This window comes from Scyliorhinus canicula, chromosome 5, assembly GCF_902713615.1.
Source record: "Scyliorhinus canicula chromosome 5, sScyCan1.1, whole genome shotgun sequence".
Taxonomy (NCBI): Eukaryota; Metazoa; Chordata; class Chondrichthyes; order Carcharhiniformes; family Scyliorhinidae; genus Scyliorhinus; species Scyliorhinus canicula.
In genome coordinates this window covers 115,958,533-115,984,421 of record NC_052150.1, presented here as the reverse complement: position 1 = coordinate 115,984,421, position 25,889 = coordinate 115,958,533, and the positions used below count along the sequence as shown (strand labels likewise).

The 25,889-nt window shown below is 45.4% G+C and overlaps 1 protein-coding gene across 1 annotated transcript in view; it reads left to right on the top strand.

The window, feature by feature from the left end:
- umad1 (UBAP1-MVB12-associated (UMA) domain containing 1) overlaps positions 1-10,120 on the top strand; it is a 78,374-nt gene extending 68,254 nt beyond the window's left edge. Inside the window, exon 4 of the mRNA XM_038797523.1 lies at positions 8,709-10,120. Within this exon, the coding sequence (XP_038653451.1) occupies positions 8,709-8,963 (255 nt within the window). The 3' untranslated portion in view covers positions 8,964-10,120. The remainder of the gene's footprint in view (positions 1-8,708) is intronic.
- The last annotated feature ends 15,769 nt before the right edge of the window (positions 10,121-25,889 follow it).

Below are 25,889 nucleotides of genomic sequence, written 5' to 3'. Positions count from 1 at the left end.
TAAAGGGCTAATGCTCATTATACTTGTCCCTTTTCTTTTTTATATACTTGTAGAACCTTTTACTGTATTTTTATATTTCTTGCTATTTTCCCTTATGCACCCATTTCTCCCTCTTTTAAGTCATCCTTTGCTGGTTTCTAAAACTTTCCCAATCTTCTGGCCTACAGAAATCTGAGCAGCCTCTTCATAATTTTAATACCACATATAACTTCCTTAGTTAGCTACAGATGGTACATCCTTCTGGTAGGGTCTTCTTTCCACAAGGGAATACGTCTTTGTATGAAATATCTCCTTAAATGTTTGCCACTGCTTTTCTGCAATCTTACCTTTCCACCCAGCTACCAAGTCCAGTGTTACCAATTTTGTTTTCAAAGCCTTGTGATTTGCTTAAGTTAAGTTTAAGAAGCTAGTTATGGACTCACATTTCTCATGCTCAAACTGTGAAACTTGAGAATGTTGTGATCATTTTTTTCTTTACTATGAGGTCTTTAATTAATCGTATCTCATTGCACATTCGCAGGCTCAAAATAGCCTAGTTTCTGGTAGGTTCTAAGAAACTGTCCCGACTACACTCTTATAAATTCATCCTCTAGGCTACCTGTGCCCATTTGGTTTGTCCAATTGATATGAAGATACAAGTCACCCACAATTATTACAGTACCTTTCTTGAAACCTCATTATTTATTGATGTATAATCTATCCTACAGTGTAGCTATTACTTAGGGGGTCTATAAACTACTACCAGTGATTACTTTGACAGTTCTTATCTGCATCTAAATGTTATTCAAAAATATTTTTATTAAGGCATTTGTATAAACTGTAAATACAAATAAAACCAAGAGCAAACAGGAACATAATGAATAAATAACTAGCTTATCAACACGCCAGCCCCCCGCCATTCTCCTCCTTCCGTCCTGCCTTCCCCATTTTAATCCCTTAATTCCGCCCCCCCGCCCCGCTGATGCCTCAACTCTCCTTAAATAAGTCAATAAACAGCTTCCATCTCTGGGCAAACCCATTAGCCAGGGAGGCAAAGGCCAGAACATTGGCCTCTCTCGCCTCCGGACTCCTGCGTCTTCTGACACTCCAAACATTGCCACTTCTGGACTCGGGGACACCTTCACCCTCCACACCTCGAGACATGATGTACGTGAACCTCTGCCAGAACCCCTTCGGTTCTGGACATGCCCAAAACATGTGAACATGGTTCACAGGCCTCCCCATGCACCACCCACACCTGTCCTCTACCCCCTCAAAGAAGCTGCTCATCCTGGCCGCCGTCATGTACATCCTATGAAATACCTTAAACTAGACAAGGCTGAGGATGTGTTCACCCCTCTCACAGCCTCCACCCACAACGCGGCCTCCATCTGCTCCTCCCATTTCTGTTTGACTTCCCTCCTGGTCCATTAGTTCTTTGTAAATCTCGGGACCCCCCCCCCGGTGCAAATCTGTGATTGTCGCAAATCCGTGCCCACGCCGAGGCATCCTACAACGTTAGGTGCTGCTGCCACTGACCCCACACCCACAGGGTCGCCACTGCTGCTGGGCTCGTGAAGTACGTGGCCGGCAAGAAAGGCTGAGGCGCCGTTAATAATGCCCCTAAACTTGTACCCATAGAAGAGACCGCCGCCATGCTGACCCCTCCCCCACTACGCACTTCCTCACCATAGCAATGTTTGCTGCCTAATAATAATTCATTATGTTTGGCAAGGCCAACCCCCCTCCCTCCCTCACCCACGTTCCAACAGCATCTTCTTCACCCATGGAGTTTTCCCCGCCCACACAAAACCTGATATCAAAGTATTTACTTCCTTAAAGAATGATTTTGGAATGAAGGTTGGTAGGTTCTGAAAGACGAATAAGAGCCTCGGCTGCACCGTCATTTACACTGTCTGCAACCGCCCCGCCAGTGACAGTGGCAACACATCCCACTTCTTGAAATCCCTGTCATCTGTTCCACCAGCCACTCCCAAGTTCAACTTGTGCAGCTGCTCCCATCCCCGCACCACCTGGATACCCAAATATCTGAAGCTTATCGCCACCACCTTGAGCGGCAGCTCGCCCAACCTCCTCTTCTGTCCCCTGGCCTCGATCGGGAACATCTCACTCTTCCCCATGTTTAGCTTATATCCGGAAAACCAGCTAAACTCCCGAATACTCATAATTCCCCTGATACCTCCCAGTGGGTCCATGATATAAAGCAGCAAGTCGTCCGCATACGGCGAGACCCTGTGCTTAACAACTCCCTTCCTCCCGCACAATCCCTCTCCAACTCCTCTCTGCACCATTGCTAATGGCTCTATTGCCAGGAAAATAGCAATGGGGGGATTCCACGATGTAGCCTGAAGTACCCTGAGCTCACCTGATTTGTCCGCCCACTCGCTCGCTAACAGCGTCCTATACAACAATCCAACCCAATCCACAAACTCCTGCCCGAACCGTCCTAACACTTCCCACAAGGACTCGCGTTCCACCCGATCGAAAGCCTTCTCTGCGTCCATTGCCACTGTGACCTCTACATCCTGGGGAGACCTGGAGAGGATGGTGGATCATATTAAGGGGGAATCAACCGCGTGGAGCTGAATTTGGAGTCTCAGAGCCAGCTGTTTCAGAAGGTGGAGGAGACGGTGGTGAAGCACAAGGAGCAGCTTACTTCGATGATGGCCGAGATGGGGCTGATGCAGGATATTCAGAGGTGACTATAGGAGAAAGTGGAGGATTTGGAGAAACCGATCCCAGAGACTGAACCTGAGGATCGTAGGCTGCCGGAGGGCAGTGAGGAAGCGGATCCGTGTTTGTACGTGGCCAGGATGTTCGAGAAGTTGCTGGGAGAGGGAGGCTTTGAATGACCCCTGAAGGTGGACTGGGCATACAGGGCGCTGATGAGGAAGCTGCAGGGTAACGAGCCGCTGAGGGCGATGGTGGTGCGGCTGCATTGACTTTTGGACAAGGAGTGAATCCTGAGGAGGGCCAGGCAGACGAGGCGATGTACCTCAGCAGGGTAGCATGGTGGTTAGCATAAATGCTTCACAGCTCCAGGGTCCCAGGTTCGATTCCCGGCTGGGTCACTGTCTGTGTGGAGTCTGCATGTCCTCCCCCTGTGTGCGTGGGTTTCCTCCGGGTGCTCCGGTTTCCTCCCACAGTCCAAAGATGTGCGGGTTAGGTGGATTGGCCATGCTAAATTGCCTGTAGTGTCCTAATAAAAGTAAGGTTAAGGGGGGGGTTGTTGGGTTACGGGTATAGGGTGGATACGTGGGTTTGAGTTGGGTGATCATGGCTCGGCACAACATTGAGGGCCGAAGGGCCTGTTCTGTGCTGTACTGTTCTATGTTCTATGTACCTGGGAGGGCAGTGAGCTTCGAGTGTACCAGGACCTGGGTGCGGGATTCAACAAGGTGATGGCTGCCCTCTTTAACAAGGGGATGAAATTTGGGATGCTGTACCCAGCTCGTCTCTGGTGACCTATTATGGCCGTGAACTTTATTCCAGGCTGATCACATGGAATGTGAGAGGGTTGAATGGTCCGGTCAAGAGGGCTCATCTGAGGAGCCTAAAGGCGGACGTGGCATTTCTACAAGAAACTCATCTGAAGATTGGATCAAACTAAGATTAGGAAAGGATGGGTACGGCAGGTATTTCATTATGGATTGGATTTGAAGACGAAGGGGTCTTGATAAATAAACAGGTAGCTTTTGAAGTGGGGAACATAGTGGCAGACTCCGGGGGAGGTTCGTTATGGTGAGTGGAAAATTGGAGGGGATGCCGGTGGTATTGGTAAATGTTTATGCCCGAACTGGGATGCTGTAGAGTTTGGGGCAGGTGTTGGGGAAGATTCTGGACCTGGACCCGCACCAGTTGATAATTGGCTAAGTCAAATCTGAGGTCAGGGAGAGTATCAGCGGTCAGGGAGAGTATCAGCGGTGGCGAGGGAACTGAGGTAGTATATGGAGCGCATGGGGAGTGGGCCCATAGTGGTTTGGTAGGCCGAGTACGAAGGAATTGGGCAGCACGGTAGCACAGTGCTTAGCACAGTTGCTTCACACCTCCAGGGTCCCAGGTTCAATTCCCGACTTGGGTTGCTGTCTGTGCCGAGTCTGCACGTTCTCCCTGTGTCTGCGTGGGTTTCCTCCGGGTGTTCCGGTTTCCTCCCACAATCCAAAGATGTGCAGGTTAGGTGGATTGACTATGCTAAATTGTCCTTGGTGTCCAAAAAAAAAGGTTAGGTGGGGTACGGTGGAGATGTGGGCTTAGGTAGAGTGCTCCTTTCGAGGGCAACTGCAGACTCGATGGGCCGAATGGCCTCCTGCGGCACTGTATATTCTTTGATTCTATGAATTCTCGTTTTTCTCCCATGTGCACAGGGTGTACTCCCGAATCGACTATTTTGTGTTGGATAGGACGTTGCTGGAGGGGGTGGTCAGTTCGGAGTACTCGGCAATTGTAGTTACGGACCATGCGGCGCATTGGGTGGACTTGCAGGTAAATCGGGGGGGGCAGCGCCCGCACTGGAGCCTGGATGTGGGTCTGTTGGCTGATGAAGGGGTGTGCGAGTGGGTGAGGGCCGCCATTCAGGGGTACGGGGAGCTGAATGATACGAGTGAGGTTTTGACCGCCACGCTGTGGGAGGTGCTGAAGGCAGTAGTGAAGGGGTAGTTCATATCGATACAGGCACACAGAGATAAGAAGTGGGCGGAGGTAGTGAGGTTAGTGTATGGGATCTTGCAGTTGGAGAGGAGGTATTTGGAGGCCTCGGACTGTTATCCACGGGTAAGGTGGTAGGGCAATTGAGAGCTAAGATGGTTTATGAATATGGGGAAAAGTTGAGTAGGATGTTGGCACATTAATTGAGGAAGTAGGAGGCAGCAAACAAATCGTGATGGTGAAGGATAGGGTAGGGAAGGTGGTCTTGGACCTGGTGGGGGTGAATGGGGCGTTTGGGGATTTTTATGAGGCCCTGAGTTGGAGCCCCCAGCCAGGGTGGAGGGAATGAGGTGTTTTTTGTTGGAGTTGGAGTTCCCGAGGGTGGAGAAGGACCTCGTTGAGGGACTGGGAGCCCCATTAGGCTGGTGGAAGGTATGGGAGCCCCCATTGGGCTGGAGGAGGAAATAGGGCCAATGCAGGCCAATGCTCCCCCCCACTGTTATCGCAAGCCTGGATTTCCTTAATTTTAAAGAGAGACAAGAGACCCACATTATGGGTCCTACAAGCCAATTTTGTTACATATGCATGCCAAGCTACTGGCCAAGAGTTTGGCCTCGAGGATTGAGGACTATGTGCTGGGGATGATAGGGGAGGTCCAGTCGGGGTTTGTCAAGGGGGGGGGGGGGGGGGGGGGGGGGGGCATTTGTCGGCTGTTGAATGTTATAATGATCCCGGAGGGACGAAGTGTGGAGGTGATGGTTGCCATGGATGTGGAGAAAGCCTTCGACCGGGTGGAGTGGGACTATTTGAGGGAGATATTGGGGCGGTTGGGTTTGGGCAGGGGTTTGTGGATTGGGTCCGATTTATTGAACCAGGCACCGATAACGAGTGTGCGAACGAACTGGGTGTGTTCGTAATATTTTAGGTTGCATCGGGGAACGAGGCAGGGATGCCCACTGTCCCCATTGTGTGTGGGAGGATGTGTGTGTGTGTGTGTGTGTGTGTGTGTGTGTGTGTGTGTGTGTGTGAGGGAGAGGGTGTGCTACCAAGCTATAATTGAGCTACCAAGAAAACGTATTGAAGCAAATCACTTAAGCGGATTAGATATATAACTTTCCTTCGAATCAACATGGAAAAAAAAAATCTGTCAGACCAAATGATTTGTCAGTGTTCCTGTAATGCTGGTAATTCTGTGTACCTTTTTAGAATGGTATGTGTCAGAGGTGATTACTTAAAATCTTTGCAATGTTTGGAAACTATACAAATATATATAAAGCTGTACGTAAAAATAGTTTACTACCCCAATGTATGCTTAATGTCTTCATCATTTCCTTATTCTCAATTTAATTTTACATGTTTCTGCCTCCCACATTTACTTGCACTAATCTCTTTCAATTTACATGCCTAGAGAAATGTTTATAATTTGTGTCTCTTTCTTGTCTATTCTCACATATTCATCTATCCCCTTAAACAATTTCTTGATACTTCTTTACTGAATTCTAAAACTCTTCCCAATCCTCAGGCTTGCTAATCTTTTTAGAAACATTATAAACCTCTTTCTTTGATCTAAAACCTTCTTTAATTCCTTGCTAGCCATGTTTTAAAGATGTTTTTTTTAAATTTCTTATTCACATGTTAGTAGCTAACAGTGACCAATTTCTCAAAATAGACATTCAATGGCTGCCACCTTCGGTAAAACCCCTCAATTGCTCCCCTCAGGGTGTACTTGGCTTTCTTGAGTTACAGGAACTCCATCAGATCTCCCAGGCATATTGAGGCACTGGGTGGAAATGCAGATCTCCACCCCAGCAGTACTCGCCAAGGCCAAGACATCGGCCCCCACACCCATCTGTAGCTCAGGCGCATCTGACAATCCAAATGTGGCCACATGGAGGGCTCTGTGGGAGGAAACCGGGGCACCCGGAGGAAACCCACGCAGACACAGGGAGAATATACAAACTCCACAATCACCCACGGTCGGAATTGAACCCTTGTCCCTAGCACTGTGAGGCAGCAGTGCTAACCACTGTGCCACCATTACTGTTACATCATCCCAGTCTGGGGCATACACATTCACCAACATCACTAACTTGCCTTCCAGTGTCCCAGTGACTATAACATGCCTCCCTCCCTGATCTGCCACAATCCTTCACATACGAAAACGGACTCTTTTGTTAGCAGGAAAAGTCATTATTTAATCATGGGGAGAAGAATGTATAAGCATTCCCATGGTTAAATGAGATTAAGTCTAGATGTTTAACTTCCAATATATGGGGCAGGATTATCCGAACCCCCCCCCCCCCAAAGCCGGGTCGGAGACTCACCGGGGCTCGGCGTGAATCCCGCCCCCGCCGTCCTCCGAATTCTCCGGCCCCCCAAAAATCGCCCCAGCGTGAATCGCGCCGCCTGCCTCGGAGAATGGCAGGGCTGGCGAGACTCAATGGCCCCCGGCACTGCCTGAATTCTCCGGGCCGCGATAGACCGAAGTCCCACCCATTTAACGAGGGTCTCGCCGGCGTAAATCAAGGTTGGTCCCTACCGGCAGGACTCAGCTCCGTGGGCGGCCTCTGGGATCTCAGGGGGGCGCGGGGGGATCTGGCCCCGGGAGGTGCCCCCACGGTGGCCCAGCCTGCGATCGTAGACCACTGATCCGTGGGCAGGCCTGTGCCGTGGGGACGCTCTATTCCTCCGCATCGGCCGCTGTGGTCCTCCGCCATGGCCAATGCGGAGACAAACCCTCCCGGGCATGCGCCAACTCGCGCCGGCTGGCGGAGGCCCTTCGGCTCCTTCCCACCGGAGTTGCCCGCTCCGCCGATTACGGCAAAATCCCGCCCATGGAGTTTCCTAGTATTGTACAGGCATGTATGATTTTAAGCACGTTTGTATGTCTCTGGGCTTTGATTTCTTTTCTTCAGATAATGGGATACACAGATTGCTGATGTATTGAACTTCATTTTTCCCTCTTTGCCCACATCACTAATTGTTCATTGCATTGATACTACCCATCGTGTAGCTTTCATTTCATGTTTCCAGAATCTCCAAGGGTCATGGTATTGATCAAGAGCAAACATGTAATGATTAATATCATAGCCATTACCATTGTGCTCAGTTTTTAATAAAGACATACACACGCTTCTTAAACTTTAGAAAATCTCCACAAATTAACTTCAATATTATTCTCTTATGATTCCTGTATAGTAGCCCTAAAACCAAATGGGCAGGAATCTTTGCATACCTCACTTATATATTTTTTTCCATTTCTGAAAACTGTTACAGTCAGAAAATATAGGGTAAATGTTTGAGTTTATGCCCATTACATGTAGTCTCTTTCGATAACAAGGTTGATTGGACAATTGGGCGGAAAGGTCAGCAAGGGTCACAAATTGAATACTTGTTTCTTTGAAGAACTTTGTCCAATCTGCCTTTTATTGAGTAAGGCTCTCCAAAGGAGAGCTATCTCATAAAATTTAACTCGTAGTACATGTATAGCTATAAAAGTGATTTGGTGAACTGTGGATTAATTTCGGCCATACCTTAGGTTTGCTTGTCTATTTGTCATTCATATTTGGTCTTTATAAATGAATGTTTAAGAACAAATTTCCTGAATGAGTGGAGCTCCAACAATGGACACCATCCAGGACAAAGCAATCTGCTTGATTGGCACCCCATTCACCACCTTAAACATTCACCCCCTCCACCACTGATGCATAGTGGCAGCAATGTGTATCATCTACAAGATGCATTGCAGTAATTCATCAAGGTTGCTTTAGCAGCATCTTCAGATCCACAACTTCCAAGAAGGACTTTGGCACTGGATAAATAAATTCCACAACCTTCAAGTTCCCCAATATCGCCATTCCTTCACTGACACTGGGTCAACATACTGGTACTCGCTAGCAGCATTGTGGGCGTATCAACACCATATGGACTGCAGTGGATCTTGTGGGCAATTAGGGATGGGCAATAAATGCTGGTCCAGCCAACCATGCCCACATCCTCAAAAAATGAATAAAATGAAATTGTGGGCTTTATCACAAATATGTAATTATTTTTCTTTCTCTTAGGGAGAAACAACAGTGCAAACAGATGAAAAATGGACTGCTCAGCAGATGAAGCAAACAATAGAAAGCTTTCCTGTTACTACAGAGCTCCTCAGTGATGTACCATTCACTTTAGCCCCTCATATTCTGGCATTACAGGCCAATTTTCTTGACCTCCCAGCCTCCTTGCATTTACCGAAGAATATGAATGAAAATGTAGCAAATTTTTGGTATGATTTTACTCTTGAAAACTCTGTACTTTCTGATTCCTTAGAATAATACTACTATTTGCATACATTTACCAGCTGTTCTGAATATTGCAGCAGAATATATCAATTGATTTATTTTTGATTAACTTGTGTTAATAAACTTTCTATAAAAGTTGTATTGCTGGTACTGTACCACTTGTGGTTCAACTGTCAGCTGGAAGATTGTTTGAATAACAGCTATAAAAATCTCTCTCCTCAATTGAGTGAGTCATGCTTCTTATAGCGATCAGCTAATCAAGGATTCCAGAGACATTTATAGTTTAGAAGCTTGAGGGAGAAATAGGGGAAGCAAATTTATTTTCTTTGTTTAAATAAATACTTTCCATGTATTTATTTAGAAATGTAAGTTGGATGCTATCCTGGCAGCTTTGGTGGCTTCACACCTGCCATGTCAGAATCGAGCAGTGCTGACCCTGTCATAGTATGCCTGCCCTATTTGCCAGAAACCCTGGTTTCTAACTAGAGACATGATTCTTGCCTGTAACAAAGGGACCTGACATTAAAACTTTTCAAAATATAATTTGTAGGATTTCAGATTGATACCCTGGTCTCAACTGCTCTCCCTTTACAATTCTACAATGAGCTTTGCATTCCAGAAAATTTTGTGATGGTATTGTGAGATAGGAAGTGACTAAACAATCATAACTATCTATATCCCTGTCACACATTACCATATGCACCATTCTGGCATGAAAATTATCACATTTTTGGCAACTATTCAGTTGAATATTGAGCCTTTTGTATTGATGGTTCGTAGAATCTGGCTGTTTACAATATACCCAAATAACTTAATCCTGTCATGTGGAAGTATACAGAGTGTAGTACCTACCTATATACAGCTTTTCAACAGTATTGATTTTGTTTCCTGATTATATTTATTAATTTTCGTTTTGTGTTAAAAGAATACAAATACTGTCAATACAATAGAATGTATATTATAACCGTAAGACATGGCAATGGATCTAAATGTCTCAATTAGGACTTTGGTGTTATAATAAAGTATCCTACTTACTATGTGTGTTTTTACCTTTTTACATGGTTGTGTTTACTGTTTTATAGTGGCATTTCTCTCTGATATAAGAAACAACTGTTTGCATTTGGAAAGTTGCAGCTATTTGTTTCATTATTGTCGAATTATTGTATGTATTAAAAAGTGAGAATTATTTCCACATTTTCATATATTTAATTGAAAATACCCTGTGTGATGTAGTATTATCACGGTTGTGCTTGCCCTAACATTGGCTAGGATTTTGTGGGAAGAATAAGTGAGACTGTCAGTTGTACTTAGCCAATAGATTCCTACTGCTGTTTACATGCTAGAAAACATTAGGTCTTGGCCATTCAAGTGTAAGTAACATCTCTGGCATTGAAATTAAACCATTGCAAGTTTTAGAGGACCAATCCTTCAGATCTTTATTATTTGAGATTTGGGAAGATGAAATTTTTTAAAAGTTTTCCTTTTTCTTTGTCTCTTTAATCCATCTCTCTCTCTCTCTCTCTTTCTAAATCCCACCTTTGTTTCCTGTGTTTCTTTTGCTTTTTATGAGACAATTTTGCATTTTAATTAAATGCTCCAACATGCACTTCCTGCTTTAGAATCTGAGGGCTAAATCTCCCAAGAACAGGTGGGTTGGGGTCAGGTGAGACGTTAAAACTTTATGAAAAAATCTCAAATGCAGCTTCAACCTGAATCCAACCCATCCACTTTTGAGCTTAACACAGGTGTGACGAGGGACAGTCAGTCTACCATCTCCCTTCCCAGGAGGTGGCTTGTCCAACTAAATAATTTAATGGGGTTGGCAGCTTCTGATTTAACCTGCTTTGATAGTTTAACTGTGGTCAGCCAGGTTTCTCAAGCCATGGGAAACCTGACAACTAACAGCTTTAGCAAGACACTGTCTCTTGTTCCCTCTGGCCTCAACTAATCCCCCGCTCCAAATAACCATAGGACTCCTGCTACCATCCCTTGTTCCTACTATCAGCAGCAGGCAAACCTACCTGGGAATGTGTCTGCTCCAGGATTCCCCCCCCCCCCCAAATCTCTCAACTGGAAGCAAAACCCATCAATCTGGCAAACTTCGAGGCAGGAACCTGGCAAACCAACGCTACCGTCTGGGTTTCCTGACAAAAATGCCTCTCCATCTTCTACACTGTGTGTCAATGTCAAAATTCAACCCTATCTTTAGCAATATGGATTATTCAATCTGTTGGTTGACAAGACAAGATATTGTTAGGGTTTCCTCCGGGTGCTCCGGTTTCCTCCCACAGTCCAAAGATGTGCAGGTTAGGTGGATTGGCCATGATAAATTGCCCTTAGTGACCAAAAAGGTTAGGAGGGGTTACTGGGTTACGGGGATAGGGTGGAAGTGAGGGCTTAAGTGGGTCGGTGCAGACTCGATGGGCCGAATGGCCTCCTTCTGCACTGTATGTTCTATGTATGTATATTCACACAAGTCACGGAGTGGTGCTGTTTTAGTTGCCCAGTGGCCATAAAGTACTGCCTAAAAGCCCACAAATATGTGGGTCGTTGTAAGTATTATGAAAGGAGCATTGTTCATTCGCTGCTGACTGCCGAAAAGGGACAAATGTGTGGTAGGGGCTGATTTAGCACACTGGGCTAAATCACTGGCTTTGAAAGCAGACCAAGGCAGGCCAGCAGCAGTTCAATTCCCGTACCAGCCTCCCCGAACAGGTGCCGGAATGTGGCGACAAGGGGCTTTTCACAGTAACTTCATTGAAGCCTACTTGTGACAATAAGCAATTTTAATTTCATTTCATAGGTGAAACTGGTGGCAACCACCAGTGATTCCCCATTAACCTGTCAGCGAGTACGTAGATATTCCAACTCTAGGGAGGATTTCCAGCCAGTGGAAATTGTGAGGTAGAGGAGATGAAATCATAACAGTCTACTTGTCAATCTTTTTCCATACTGTAGCCATGTGGTTAAACTGCCCATTAATTTATGCTAATTTATGTTCTATAATATAGATAGAATGCTGGACACATTTTTATTGCAAACTGAGTGGAGGTTGAGACATTGACAATCTGCTCAGTGGAAGCTGTCAGAGCAGTAGAAGAAACATGATGAGTTATTAAATTCTTGTATTTGGATGTAGCGGATCTGATCCGATCATGGCTCTGTTGAAGTCATTTGGGGTTTTTCAGGGTACAAGTTGAATTGGGAGAAACATGAGTGTTTCCCGTTTGCTCAGTCAGGGGGAGGGGTCAATCTGGGGGTGTTACCGTTTTGTCTTCCAGGCTCCCATTTTCAATACTTAGGGGTGCAGGTGGCTGGGATTAGGCTTGGCTTCAGAAATTTAATTTTATGAGCCTGGTGAGCAGGGTTAAAATGGACGTGCAGAGTTCGGACAGACTTCCTCTGTCCTTAGCTGGCAGAATTCAGTCAGTGAAAAGGAATGTCCTGCTGCGTTTTCTGTTTTTATTTCAGTGCTTGCTGTTTTTTGCCAAAATCCATTTTTAGGGAACGGAGAGATTGATTTCTAGGATTCTGAGGACTGTACATTATAGGAAACAGCAGTCAGGGGGCTTGGATTTGCCAAGTTTGATATATTGGGTGACAAACGCTGAGAAGATGCTGGGATGGTGTGGGGATTTTGAGGTTGTATGGGTGCGGATGGAGTCAGGTTCGTGTTGGGGTCTGGGTGAAGGACGTTGGTGGCGGCTTCGCTACCTTTTTCATTAGAACATTAAAAACTGAGCGCAGGAGTAGGTTATCCGGCCCCTCGAGCCTGCTGTGCCATTCAACAAGATCATGGCTGATCTTTTTGTGGATTCCGCTCCACTTACCCACCCGCTCACCATAAATGAAATGAAATGAAAATCACTTATTGTCACACGTCGGTTTCAAATGAAGTTACTGTGAAAAGCCGCTAGTCGCCACATTCCGGCATTTGTTCGGGAAGACTGGCACGGGAATTGAACCGTGCTGCTGGCCTGCCTTGGTCTGCTTTAAAAGCCAGCGATTTAGCCCTGTGCTAAACCAGCCCCTTGAAACCCTTAAATCCTTTACTGTTCAAAATCTATCTATCTTTGCCTTAAAAACATTCAACGAGGCAGCCTCAACCGTTTCATTGGGCAGGCAATTCCACAGTTTACAAATCTTTGGGTGAAGAAGTTCCCCCTCAACTCAGTCTAAATCTGCTCCCCCTTGTTTTGAGGCTATGCCCCCTGGTTCTAGTTTCACCTGCCAGTGGAAACAACCTCCCTGCTTATATCTTTGCCCTTCATAATTTTATATATTTCTACAAGATTCCCCCTCATTCTTCTGAGTTCCAATGAGTATAGTTCTACTCAGTCGCTCTTCATAAGCCAATCCTCTCAACTCCGGAACCCACCTAGTGAATCTCTCGACCCTCTCCGTGTGCCGGTACATCTGGTACAGTAGCACATCTGGGCAGCACAGTAACACAGTAGTTAGCACAGCTGCTTCACAGAGCCAGGGTCCCAGGTTTGATTCCTGGCTTGGGTCACTGTGCGGAGTCTGCATGTTCTCCAGTGTCTGCGTCGGTTTCCTCCAGGTGCTCCGGTTTCCTCCCATAGTCCAAGATGGGCAGGTTAGGTGGATTGGCCATGCTAAATTGCCCTTAGTTAGGTGGGGTTACAGGGATAGGGTGGAGGTGCTCTTTTTAAGGGGCCAGTGCAGACTCAATGGGCCGAATGGCCTCCTGCACTGTAAATTCTATGATTCTATTATCCTTTCTCAATTAAGGAGACCAAAACTGTAAGTACTCCAGTTATGACCTCACCAGCACCCAATACAGCTGCAAACTCCATTTCTCTTGCAATGAAGGACAAAATGCCATCTGCCTTCCTACTTACCTGCAGTACCTGAAAACCAACTTTTTGCAATTCACGCACAAGGACACTCAGGTCCCTCTACACAACAGCATGCTGTAATTTTTTACTATTTAAATAATAGTCCATTTTTCTGTTATACCTACCAATATGGATTGCTCAGATTTACCAACATTGTACTCCATCTGCCAGACCCTTGCCCACTAACGTAAACTATCTATAGCCCTCTGCAGACTTTCAGTGTCCTCGGCACACTCGGCTCTACCACTTATTTTAGTGTCATCTGTAAACTTTGACACATTACACTTGATCCCCAACTCCAAATCACCTATGTAAATTGTAACAAAACTGATCTCAGAGGCACACCACTAGCCACTGATCACGAACTAGAAAAACACCCATTTATCCCTACTCTTTTTCTTTCTGTTGGTTAACCAATTCTCTATCCATGCTAATATATCACCCGTAACGCCATGCACCTTTATCTATGCAACAGCTTTTTGTGCGACATGTTGTCGCATTGCTTCTGGAATACCAGATACATCACATCCACTGGTTCCCCATTGTCCACCGTGCTCGTAATGTCCTCAAAAGAATTCCAATAAATTAGTTGAACATGACCTACCTTTCATGAACCCATGCTGCATCTATCCAATAGGACAATTTCTATTCTGATGTCTTGCTGTTTCTTCCTTGAACCGGCCTATACTTACCCACCTTTTTGTCTACCTCCTTTTTTTTAAACAGTGGCGTCACATTTGCTGTTTTCCAATCTGCCTGAAACGCCCCAGACTCCAGCGAATTTTGGTAAATTACCACGAGAAATAGCATTTGCTATTTCCCCCGCCACCTCTTTTGGTACCCTGGAATGCATTCATTAGGGCCAGGAAACTTGTCTACCTTTAGCCCCATTAGCTTGGCCAACACTACCTCCTTAGTGATAATGATTGTTTCTAGGTTCTCACCTGCCATAGCCTCCCTGCCATCAATTATTTGCATGTTATTTGTGTCTTCCATTGTGAAAACCGACATAAAATACTTGTTCAATGCCTCGGCCATTTCCTCGTTTCCCATTATTAAATCCCACTTCTCATCCTCTAAAGGACTAATGTTCACCTTAGCCAATCTTAAATTTTATATATGTAGAAACATTTGCTCTCTGTTTTTATTTTGTGATCTAGTTTACTTTCATAATCTGTTACTTTTCTTTATAGCATTTTAGTGGCTTTTGACCTTTAAAGGTTTCCCATTCATCTAGTTTCTCACTAATCTTTGCCACTTTGTATGCATTTTCTTTCAATTTGATACCCTCCTTTATTTCCTGAGATATCCATGGCTGATTAGCCCTTTTCCTACAGTTCTTCCTTTTTGCTGAGCACTGAAATTATTATTTGGTGGCCTAGAGACTATCAACGACCTTTTTTCATATTTCTAATTTCCACCCAAATGGATTCAACCTTTTTCTCCATAAAACCTGTGGGCGTGATCTTCTGGCCTCGTGACACTTGCGCTCAAGCATAACTAGGCCGGTGAATAGTCACAGGTAGGCCTACGTTAACACTGCAATAAAGTTACTGTGAAAATATCCTAGTCGCCAAGCACTCCGGCGCCTGGTTGGGTACACTGAGGGAAAATTTAGGATGTCAAATTCACAGAACAAGCACGTGTTTTGGGACTTGGAGAAAACCAGAGCACCCGGAGGAAACCCATGCAGACGCAGGGAGAACATGCAGACTCTGCACAGGCAGTGACCCAAGCCAAGAATCGAACCTGGCCCTCTGACACTGTGAAGCAACAGTGCTAACCACTGTGCTACCGTACCACCCAAAACAGGAGAGGCCAAAAACGAGATCTGCGCTGGGTGCCAAACCATTTGCGATGCAACTGGCCCGCTCTCCTGGGGCTGGTTTAGCACAGGGCTAAATAGCTGGCTTTTAAAGCAGACCAAGGCAGGCCAGCAGCACGGTTGAATTCCCATACCAGCCTCCCCCGAACAGGTGCCGGAATGTGGCGACTAGGGGCTTTTCACAGTAACTTCATTTGAAGCCAGCTTGTGACATTAAGCGATTGTCTTTTCATTTTTAATTTCCTAGATGAAATCGGAATCTCGCCGTAGCGTGGCGAGAAACCAATTATCACCACTTAAACCCAATTTCCATACAATTAACGAGAACAGTCCCGCATCCAACGGCCTGTCATTCATCGGCTTTCCCAGCAAGTGATCACGCTGGTGCCGATTAGTATTCCTTTTGAAAAATGTGAACATGGCGGAAGGGCTTCCATGGGGAGCTGAGGAGGTGAGTAGCATTTTTTTCTCACAGCCAAAGAACCTGGGGGTGCTGGGCTTGCCACCCCAGTGCTCGGCGGGGGGTGGGGGACCCTCGCAGGGGTGGCCACCATGGGAGGGTGGAGGGAAGGTGCTGGGGGGGTGGTGGGGCATCGCCCGCAGCACCAGCATGCCAACCCCTGGATCCCAACTCCATTCAGGAGGCATTCCTTGTCCCTGCCTGTCTGCCCCATTTGTCACCCATAACCCCCACCGACTGCTGAGGACTCTGACTGTGTGGCTGAAGGCTATCGCTAGCAGGGAATTGGCAATCGTAGGTAAGTGAGCACTTGACACAAGCCTAGTGGATTCCCGTCGGTGAGCGGGCCATGTAGCATGTGGGAGTTATTGCCTAGCATTCCAATCACACCGTGATGCCTGGACACTGTGCCTGAACACTACGGGATGCAACATTAAACATGCAGCAGCCAACATCCAAACACCAAGGGGATGGGACACAGTTCCAGGGACATATCCATGCCTCGAGGCTGGGTGAGTGCCACGGGGAGGGGGGGGTTGTGTGGAGAGATGGGAAAAAGGTCCGTGGGTCAGCCCGCATTGTGGAAGAAAGTGACAGGCATCAATGCTTGTGCAAAAAGTTATTTAATGTGCTGTATAATACCCCATCCCCGATAGTGCCGCCCCTTCCAGCCCCATGCCCTCCGTGATCCTCAACTTGCCTGGCCCTCCTAGCTCTACCACTATATCTTGGTGTTTCCCCTGGATGTACATCTGAGGTGGAGGCAGCCAGTTGCTTACCTTGTCCCATGACCCTCGATGCCCCTTGTGGCCAATCCTCTTGGTCATACTGTTGGAACGAACGGCTGCCGCCACCTCATCGCAGGCAGCACTGGCTGCCTTGTGGCTCACCCTCCAGGACCCTCAGGGGAACAGGACGTCCCTCCTGATCTCCACCACGTCCAGGAGCCTCCCCAGGTTAGCAAATATTGGGGCTGGTCACCTCGGCTCCATAATTGCGAGCTGGCTGGGGTTGGCCGAGCAAGTGCAGTTCAGGTGCTGCTTGACGTTGTTAGTGCGGGGGAGGGGGGGTGTTGGTGAGGTGTTATTTGGGGTGAGAAACCCGTGAGGCCGCCTTAAGTGGACTAATTAACATTGAATTGCGTTGCCGGTTTCGCTGGGCTGGGCACCAGGAAACTTGCGGCAATTCCCAGTCGCTACAACACTTGGAGGTTTTTCTGGAAGATTGCGCCCTATATCATCTCTCACTACCGCCCTCATATATTATCCTTAAATATCAATGCTGCACCACCTCCCTTACCTTCCTGTCTGTCCTTCCGAAAGTCTGATAAACCTGGATATTTAACTCCCAGTCATAACCAGCATGCAACCATGTCCCTGTAATGGCCACTAAATCATACTCATTCGCGATGATTTGTGCCATCAACTCATTTACCTTGTTTCAAATACTATACGCATTCAAGTACTTATGCTTGTTTTTGGATCTTAACACCTCCATGAATAACATCTCCGGAGTTCTTCCTGTTATGAGCCAGGGTTTAGAAAACTCCAAAATATATCATGGAGTTCACCTGACCTACGACTGTTTATTGATTTTTCGTTACGATGAGTACAAGGGCCTGCCCTTCAGGTGTTATTCAACAGAGGCCTTAAGCACTTTTAATCAAAAACAAGCTTTATTCTACAAATTTAGTTAACAATTTTATAAACACACACAGTAAGCATTTTTATCAACTACAAACATAAATTCCCCACACAACTACAGTCATCTATGTATCACCCTTAATAAATTTCCCCCTTTAAGTGTTCCAATTTAATAACAAGATCCCATAAACCAGAAAACTCTTTTCAAAGGTGGGGCCCAGCACACAGCACTCAAGACCTGGTATTTATGTCCTTGTTTCCTTTCCAAAACAACAGGTTTGAATTCCTTCCAGAAAGCAATTATTTATTTAAGTTGTCAAGTAATGTGGAAACAGCTTTTAAAATGCAGATAGAGAAACACTTCTTTTTCAACCTGTGCAGAACAAAGCAGTTCAAACAAAAAGCGAAAGTAAAACTCAGCCGCAGTCCATCTCCCAACTCAAATCTGAAAGTAAAAACCAACTCCCAGAGCCACAGCCTAGCTCCACCCACACAATGACATAATTGAAGCCATGTGATAAGACAAAAACATTTCTTAAATGACATTCCCTTTAACTTTTTTCGTAATTTGCCCTGTAGTTGAACCTTCCTCCCCATGTGCTAAGCTGCTGCTTTGCTTCTCGTGAACCATTATTCTTCCTGTAGTTTCACACATCCTCCCCATGCTAGTTTAAAGTCCTTGTGATCACCCTATTTATTCTTTCTGCTAGAACACTGGTCCCAGATCGGTTCAGATGAAGACCGTCCCAACCATACAGATCCCTCCTGTTCCAATACTGATGCCAATGCCCCATGAAATGGAACCCATCCACTCCTTTAGCCACGTGTTTACTTCCCTAATTTTCTCACCCCTATGCCAAATCGCATGGCTCTGGTAGTGGGCTTTTCACAGTAACTTCATACTTGTGTCAATGAAAGCATATTATTATTACTCCTGAGATTATAACCCATGAGGACCTGTTCTTTAATTTTGATCCTAGTGAGGACCGGGGTTCGAATCCCGGCCCTAGGTCTCTGTCTGTGAGGAGTTTGCACATTGTCCACGTGGGTTTCGCCCTCACAACCCAAATGATGTGTAGGTTAGGTGGATTGGCCACGCTAAATTGCCCCTTAATTGGAAAAAATAATTGGGTACTCTAAATTTGTTTTAAAAATTTAGATCCTAGTTCCTGATTGCTTGAAAGTGGGTGCAGATGGGTTGACAGTCAGCTCCTCCACCCAATGCCTTGTAATGGCTAGGGATCATATGGAGTTTTTGTATCTCAAGAAAGTCAAGTACACCGTGAGGGGAGCATAATCCCCCAGTAGGTCCTCTTTCCTAACCTTGCCTACGTTATTTGTCCTAACATGGACCAAAACAACTGGATCCTCCCCCTCCCGCTCCATATCCTTTCAGAGATGTCCCTCACCCTGGCACCGGGCAGGCAACATACCAAGCAGGACTCTCGATCCTGCTTAGAAAGGATGCCATCAATCCCCTTAATTATAGAATCCCCAAAACTACCACTTGTGTTTTTGTTTTCCCCCCTGGTTGAATAGCCTCCTGTACCATGATGCAGTGGTCGGATAGCTCATCTTCCCTACAGCCCTCTTTCTCATCCACACAGGGAGCACATTGTCTCCGGGGAAGTACTCAGGGAATCCTCCACACTGAACATATGGAGACAATTTCAAAAGCACTTCAAATTGGGGGTTATATCGAAGTTGGTGCTGGTCTGTGCGAACTGGCAAGGCCAGACATTAGGTTCCGGGGATAGGAGGAAAAGGAGGTTGTGATCATAAAAGATTTATTTTTGGAGGGCCAGTTTGCGTGCTTTGAGGAGTTGGCGGAGAAATGTTGACTTCACGGGCAGATACATTTAGATACTTACAGGTGCGCAGTGTTCCCGGTGGTGCTGGCCTCCTCATTGCTGGAGAGGGTTTTTCATTGGATGGGAATGGAAGAAGGCAGTACCTCAGGGATTTATGGGAGGCATATGGCGGAGGAGGCAGTGAGGTCCTTATCTGGCATCATGACGGCGATCCTAAAAATTGAACTGAAACCTTGTCCCGTCGGGGCCATGTTTGGGATTTTGGACCTATCAGAGCTGCAGACTGGGGCAGGGGCTGATGTCTTGGCCTTCGCCTCGCAGGTTGCTTGAAAGTGGGTGCAGATGGGTTGACGGTCAGCTCCTCCACCCAATGCCTTGTAATGGCTAGGGATCATATGGAGTTTTTGTATCTCGAGAAAGTCAAGTACACCTTGAGGGGAGCAATCGAAAGATTTTACTGAATATGGCAGCCTAAATATTTTGTACTTTAAAGAACTGGGTACTGTTAGTTGCTGGGGGGGGGGGGGGGGGGGGGGCAGGACACGCAGGCTGAGTCTATTATTACCTTATTGTTTTTGCTGTGTTTAAATTGAAAAAGTTTAATAAAAATATATATTTTTTAATTCTTTCATCTGGGGAAAGAGTACATCTCCAAACCCCACAAAAATAGTATGGGCAGTTTGTGAATATGGGTTCACGTTACCCATTAACCTCATTTGTTGGATCAGCCTATGTTGAGTCAAAACAGCTTTGCTGACCAGGGATGCTTTGTGAAGCAGGTCTAAGGCAACAATGAAAAGCTGAAAGAACGTGTGGAGTTTATTTCTCCATGTCTTGATGGTCTGGTTGGTCTTGTTCCTGTGTTTGTAGTATTACAGTGGTTGAAGAGCTTAAGTGGACCATATAATTATGGTAACAGGATGATGAGGAGAGGTTGAGATTGGCTCAGTGAATCTTCCTGTTCTATGTTGTTTAGCACACTGGGCTAAATCGCTGGCTTTTAAAGCAGATCAAGGCAGGCCGGCAGCACGGTTCGATTCCTGTACCAGCCTCCCCGAACAGGCGCCGGATTGTGGCGACTGGGGGCTTTTCACAGTAACTTCATTGATGCCTACTCGTGACAATAAGCGATTTTCATTTCATATTCACTGTCACATTGTGTATCATTTGGTGTATTGCGACTTATTGGAAGAATGCACGAAATGTAGAGATCAAAGCATAATTGTGATAGGAGTTTTAAGTAAATCAGTAAAAACACTGGTTTGTGGATTGTGATGTACCTGAGTTCTTAGTGAATAGTAAACTCAAGAAAGAATCATACTACACAATTGAAATATGATACAATTTACCTCTGTACTCATGTCGAATCATGTAACATGCACTTGATAAAGACCTGATTCTGAGGTTGTCACAACTCATGTCTTTGTTTTCCAGTATTTAATACAAAACAAAGTAGAACAAGAAATAAGTCCCAACAGATGGCAGCTGCTCTGGGCTCCCCTGACCCACACAGGTACCCTCCCCAACTCTGCACTCCAGAAATCCTGCTGTTTCCACTCCTTCCCTCTTGCTGGCAGCCAGGAAACCTCTGAGTCTGAGGCTGTTCAAATGCACCAATCTTTCTGCTGCATCACGTTAATGATTTTCCCTCCTGTTTCACCAAGCCGATCAATTAAAGTACTCCCTTCTGAATTTTTGGCATAAATATCATTAATGGGTAGAAAGTGGTGAAAGTTTACGGAATTAAAATTAATGTAAAAAGGACAAAAATAATGAAGAATTAATGGCTGAAACGTAGAGATGCAGATAAATGGATAACGGATTGAACAAATATCACAATATAAGTACCCAAGGAGCATCTCGTCAGAAAACCATTATTTCTATAAATAAATCAGAGCGAGAATAGTAATGACAAATAATACATTCTCCAACCATAACGAATTACTCAACATAGGAGTGAGTAAAGATCTTAAGAATGGAATGAACAGAATTGTAAGTTGGAATTCTGTTGAAAGGTCCTCGACCTGAAAATTTAATTCTGCTTTTATCTCCACAGATGCTGTCTGACATGCTGAGTATTTCCACAATTTTCTGTGATTTAGAGTGTCTTATAAGAACTAGGAGCAGGAGTAGGCCATCTGGCCCCTCGAGCCTGCTCCGCCATTCAATGACATCATGGCTGATCTTTTGTGGACTCGGCTCCACTTTCCGGCCCGAACACCATAACCCTTTATTCCTTTGTTCTTCAAAAAACTATCTATCTATCTTGAAAACATTTAATGAAGGAGCTTCAACTGCTTCACTGGGCAGGGAATGCCATAGATTCACAACCCTTTGGGTGAACAAGTTCCTCCTAAGCTCAATCTTAAATATACTTCCCCTTATTTTGAGGCTATGTGCTCTAGTTCTGCTTTCACCCTAGCCCATTCACTTAAACTATCCAAATCCCTCTGCAGAGTTCCAATGTCCTCTGCACTTTTTGCTTGACCACTTATCTTAGTGTCGTCTGCAAACTTGGAGACATTGCACTTGGTCCCCAACTCCAAATCATCTATGTAAATTGGGGGCAGCACGGTGGCCTAGTGGTTAGCACAACCGCCTCACGGCGCTGAGGTCCCAGGTTCGATCCCGGCTCTGGGTCACTGTCCGTGTGGAGTTTGCACATTCTCCCCGTGTCTGCGTGGGTTTCACCCCCACAACCCAAAAATGTGCAGAGTAGGTGGATTGGACACGCTAAATTGCCCCTTAATTGGAAAAAATAATTGGGTAATTAAATTTAAAAAAAAAAAATCTATGTAAATTGTGAGCCCAACACTGATCCCTGAGGGACATCACTAGCTACTGATTGCCAACCAGAGAAAAATCCATTAATCCCCACTCTTTGCTTCTATTACTTAACCAATCCTCTTTCCATGCTATTACTTTACCCTTAAAGCCATGCATTTTAATCTGATGCAGCAACCTTTGCTGTGGCACCTTGTCAAAAGTTTGTTGGAAATCCAGATATACCACATCAATTGGTTTCCCTTGTCTACCGTACTGGTAATGTCCTCAAAAAATTCCACTAAATTAGTTAGGCACGACCTGCCCTTTATGTACCCATGTTGCTTTAGTCCAATGGGACAATTTCCATCTAGATGCCTCGCTATTTCGTCCTTGATGATAGATTCCAGCATCTTCCCTACTACCGAAGTTAAGCATGGGATGCATTCCATCAGGGCCAGGAGACTTGTCTACCTTTAGCCCCATTACCTTGCCCATCCCTACCTCCTTAGTGATAACAATCATCTCAAGGTCCTCATCTGTCATAGCCTCATTTCCATCAGTCACTGGCATGTTATTTGTGTCTTCCATTGTGAAGACTGACCCAAAAAACCTGTTCAGTTCCTCAGCCATTTCCTCATTTCCCATTATTAAATCTCCCTTCTCATCTTCTGAAGGACCAATATTTACCTTAGCCAATTTTTTTGTTTTATATATTTGTAGAATTTTTTGTTTGTATGTTCTGAGCAAGTTTACTCTCATAATCTATCTTACTCTTCTTTATAGCTTTTTAGTAGCTTTCTGTTGCCCCCTAAAGATTTCCCAATCCTCTAGTTTCCCACTAATCCTTTCCACTTTGTATGCTTAGTCCTTCAATTTGATACTCTCCCTTATTTCCTTAGATATCCACGATCGATTTTCCCTGTTTCTACCATCCTTCCTTTTTGTTGGTATAAACTTTTGCTGAGCACTGTGAAAAATTGCTTGGAATGTTCTCCACTGTTCCTCAACTGTTTCACCATAAAGTCTTTGCTCCCAGTCTACCTTAGCCAGCACCTCTCTCATCCCATTGTAATCTCCTTTGTTTAAGCACAAATGGATTCACTAGTGTTTGATTTTACCTTCTCACCCTTCATCTGTATTTTAAATTCTACCATATTGTGATCACTCCTTCTGAGAGGATCCCTAACTATGAGATCATTAATCAGTCCTGTCTCATTACACAGGACCAGATCTAGGATCGTTTGTTCCCTCGTAGGTTCCATTACATACTGTTCTAGGAAACAATCACGGATACATTCTATAAACTCCTCCTCAAGGCTGCCTTGACCGACCTGATTAAACCAATCGACGTGTAGATTAAAATCCCCCCATGATAACTGCTGTATCATTTCTACATGCATCAGTTATTTCTTTGTTTATTGCCCGCCCCACCATAATGTTACTATTTGGTGGCCTATAGACTACACCTATCAATGACTTTTTCGCCTTACTATTCCTGATTTCCACCCAAATGGATTCAACCTTATACTCCATAGCACCGATGTCATCCCTTACTATTGCCCGGATGTCATCTTAAATAACAGAGCTACACCACCTCCCTTACCATCCACTCTGTCCTTCCGAATAGTTTGATACCCTTGGATATTTAACTCCCAGTCGTAACCATCCTTTAACCATGTTTCAGTAATAGCCATTAAATCATAGTCATTCACGATGATTTGCGCCATCAACTCATTTATCTTATTCCGAATACAACGAGCTTCAGGTAAAGTGCCCTTATGTTAGCTTTTATACCTCCGTTTTGAATCTTAACACCTCTATCAGTAACCTCTCCTAAGTTATTTTTCCTTTTATCTTTTCTCCTAATTTTCCTTATCGTAGAACTCGTATCTTCATGTAATAACCTGCTGCTTCGCTTTCCATTTATGTTTTTACTTCCCGTTTTATTCCTTTTAGTATTACTGGGCCTATTCACTGAGCTCTCCTCAGACACTGTACCCTGTACTGTGGCCCTTTTTGATTTTCGACTATGGCTTCTCTGCCTTACACTTTCCCCCTTACTGCCTTTTGTTTCTGCCCCCGTTTTACTTCCCGCCGACTTCCTGCATTGGTTCCCATGCCCCTGTCACATTAGATTAAACCCTCCCCAACAGCACCAGTAAACACCACCCCTAGGACATTGGTTCCCAGTCCTGCCCAGGTGTAGACCATCCGGTTTGTACTGGTCCCACCTCCCCCAGAACCGGTTCCAATGCCCCAGGAATTTGAATCCCTCCCTCTTGCACCATCTCTCGAGCCACGCATTCATCCTATCTATCCTGACATTCCTACTCTGACAACGCATGGCACTGGTAACAATCCTGAGATTACTACCTTTGAGGTCCTACTTTTTAGTTTAACTCCTAACTCCCTGAATTCAGCTTGTAGGACCTCATTCCATTTTTTACCTATATTGTTGGTGCTTATGTGCACCACGACAACTGGTTGTTCACCCCCCCCCCCCCCCCCCGAATGTCCTGCAGCCGCTCCGAGACATCCCTGACATACTATCCTGGAGTCTCGATTGCGTCCGCAGAACCGCCTGTCTATTCCCCTTAAGATTGAGTCCCCTGTCACTATAGCTGTGCCATTCTTCTTCCTGCCCTCCTGCACAGCAGAGCCAGCCACGGTGCCATGAACCTGGCTTCTTTCCCCTGGTGAGCCATCTCCCTCAACAGTATCCAAAACGGAATATCTGTTTTGCAGGGAGATGACCGCAGGGGACACCTGCACTGCCTTCCTACTCCTGCGCTGTCTTTTGGCCACCCATTTTCTATCTCCCTCAGTAATTTTCACCTGCGGTGTGACAAACTCAGTGAACGTGCTATCCACGACATCCTCAGCATCGCGGGTGCTCCAAAGTAAGTCCATCCGCAGCTCCAGAGCTGTCAAGCAGTCTAACAGGTGCTGCAGCTGGACACACTTCTTGCACGTGAAGGAACCAGGGCCAGTGGACCCTGTGCTCCCACATCGCACACGAGAAGCATGCCACGAGTCTGGGATATCCTGCCATGTCTTAAACCTTAGGCAAACTTATGCAATACCAAATGTATGGGGCTGAAAAGTGGACCTTGAGAAAAGCGGACATCCAAAGGCAAGACAGTTGTGAAATGTAATTCTGGAGAAGGATGGAGTGGGTCAGTTAGAGAGAATACAAGAGCAATGAATACGTTGTCAAAATGGTGAAAGAGGAAAAATCATTAATGAGTATCATTAAGAAAAGGAAATAATGTTGGATTGGCCATACTCTAGGGCATGAGAACTTGCTGAAGGAGGTGACCGAAGGAAGATTTAAAAAAAAAAATTTTTTTTATTGAAAAATGTTGTATGTATACAACAACATCAAACCATAATAAAATACCAACAATAATAATAGCAATCATAAACATTCGGCCCTCCACAATGAACAACACAACATTCAACAACTTAAATTAACACAATGTTAAGTTACATAACCATAGAAAAAAAAATAGAAACTACAATAAGGAACCCCCCCCCCCCCCCCCCCCCCACCCCGGGTTGCTGCTGCTATTGACTAAGATACCTATCTTTGAGT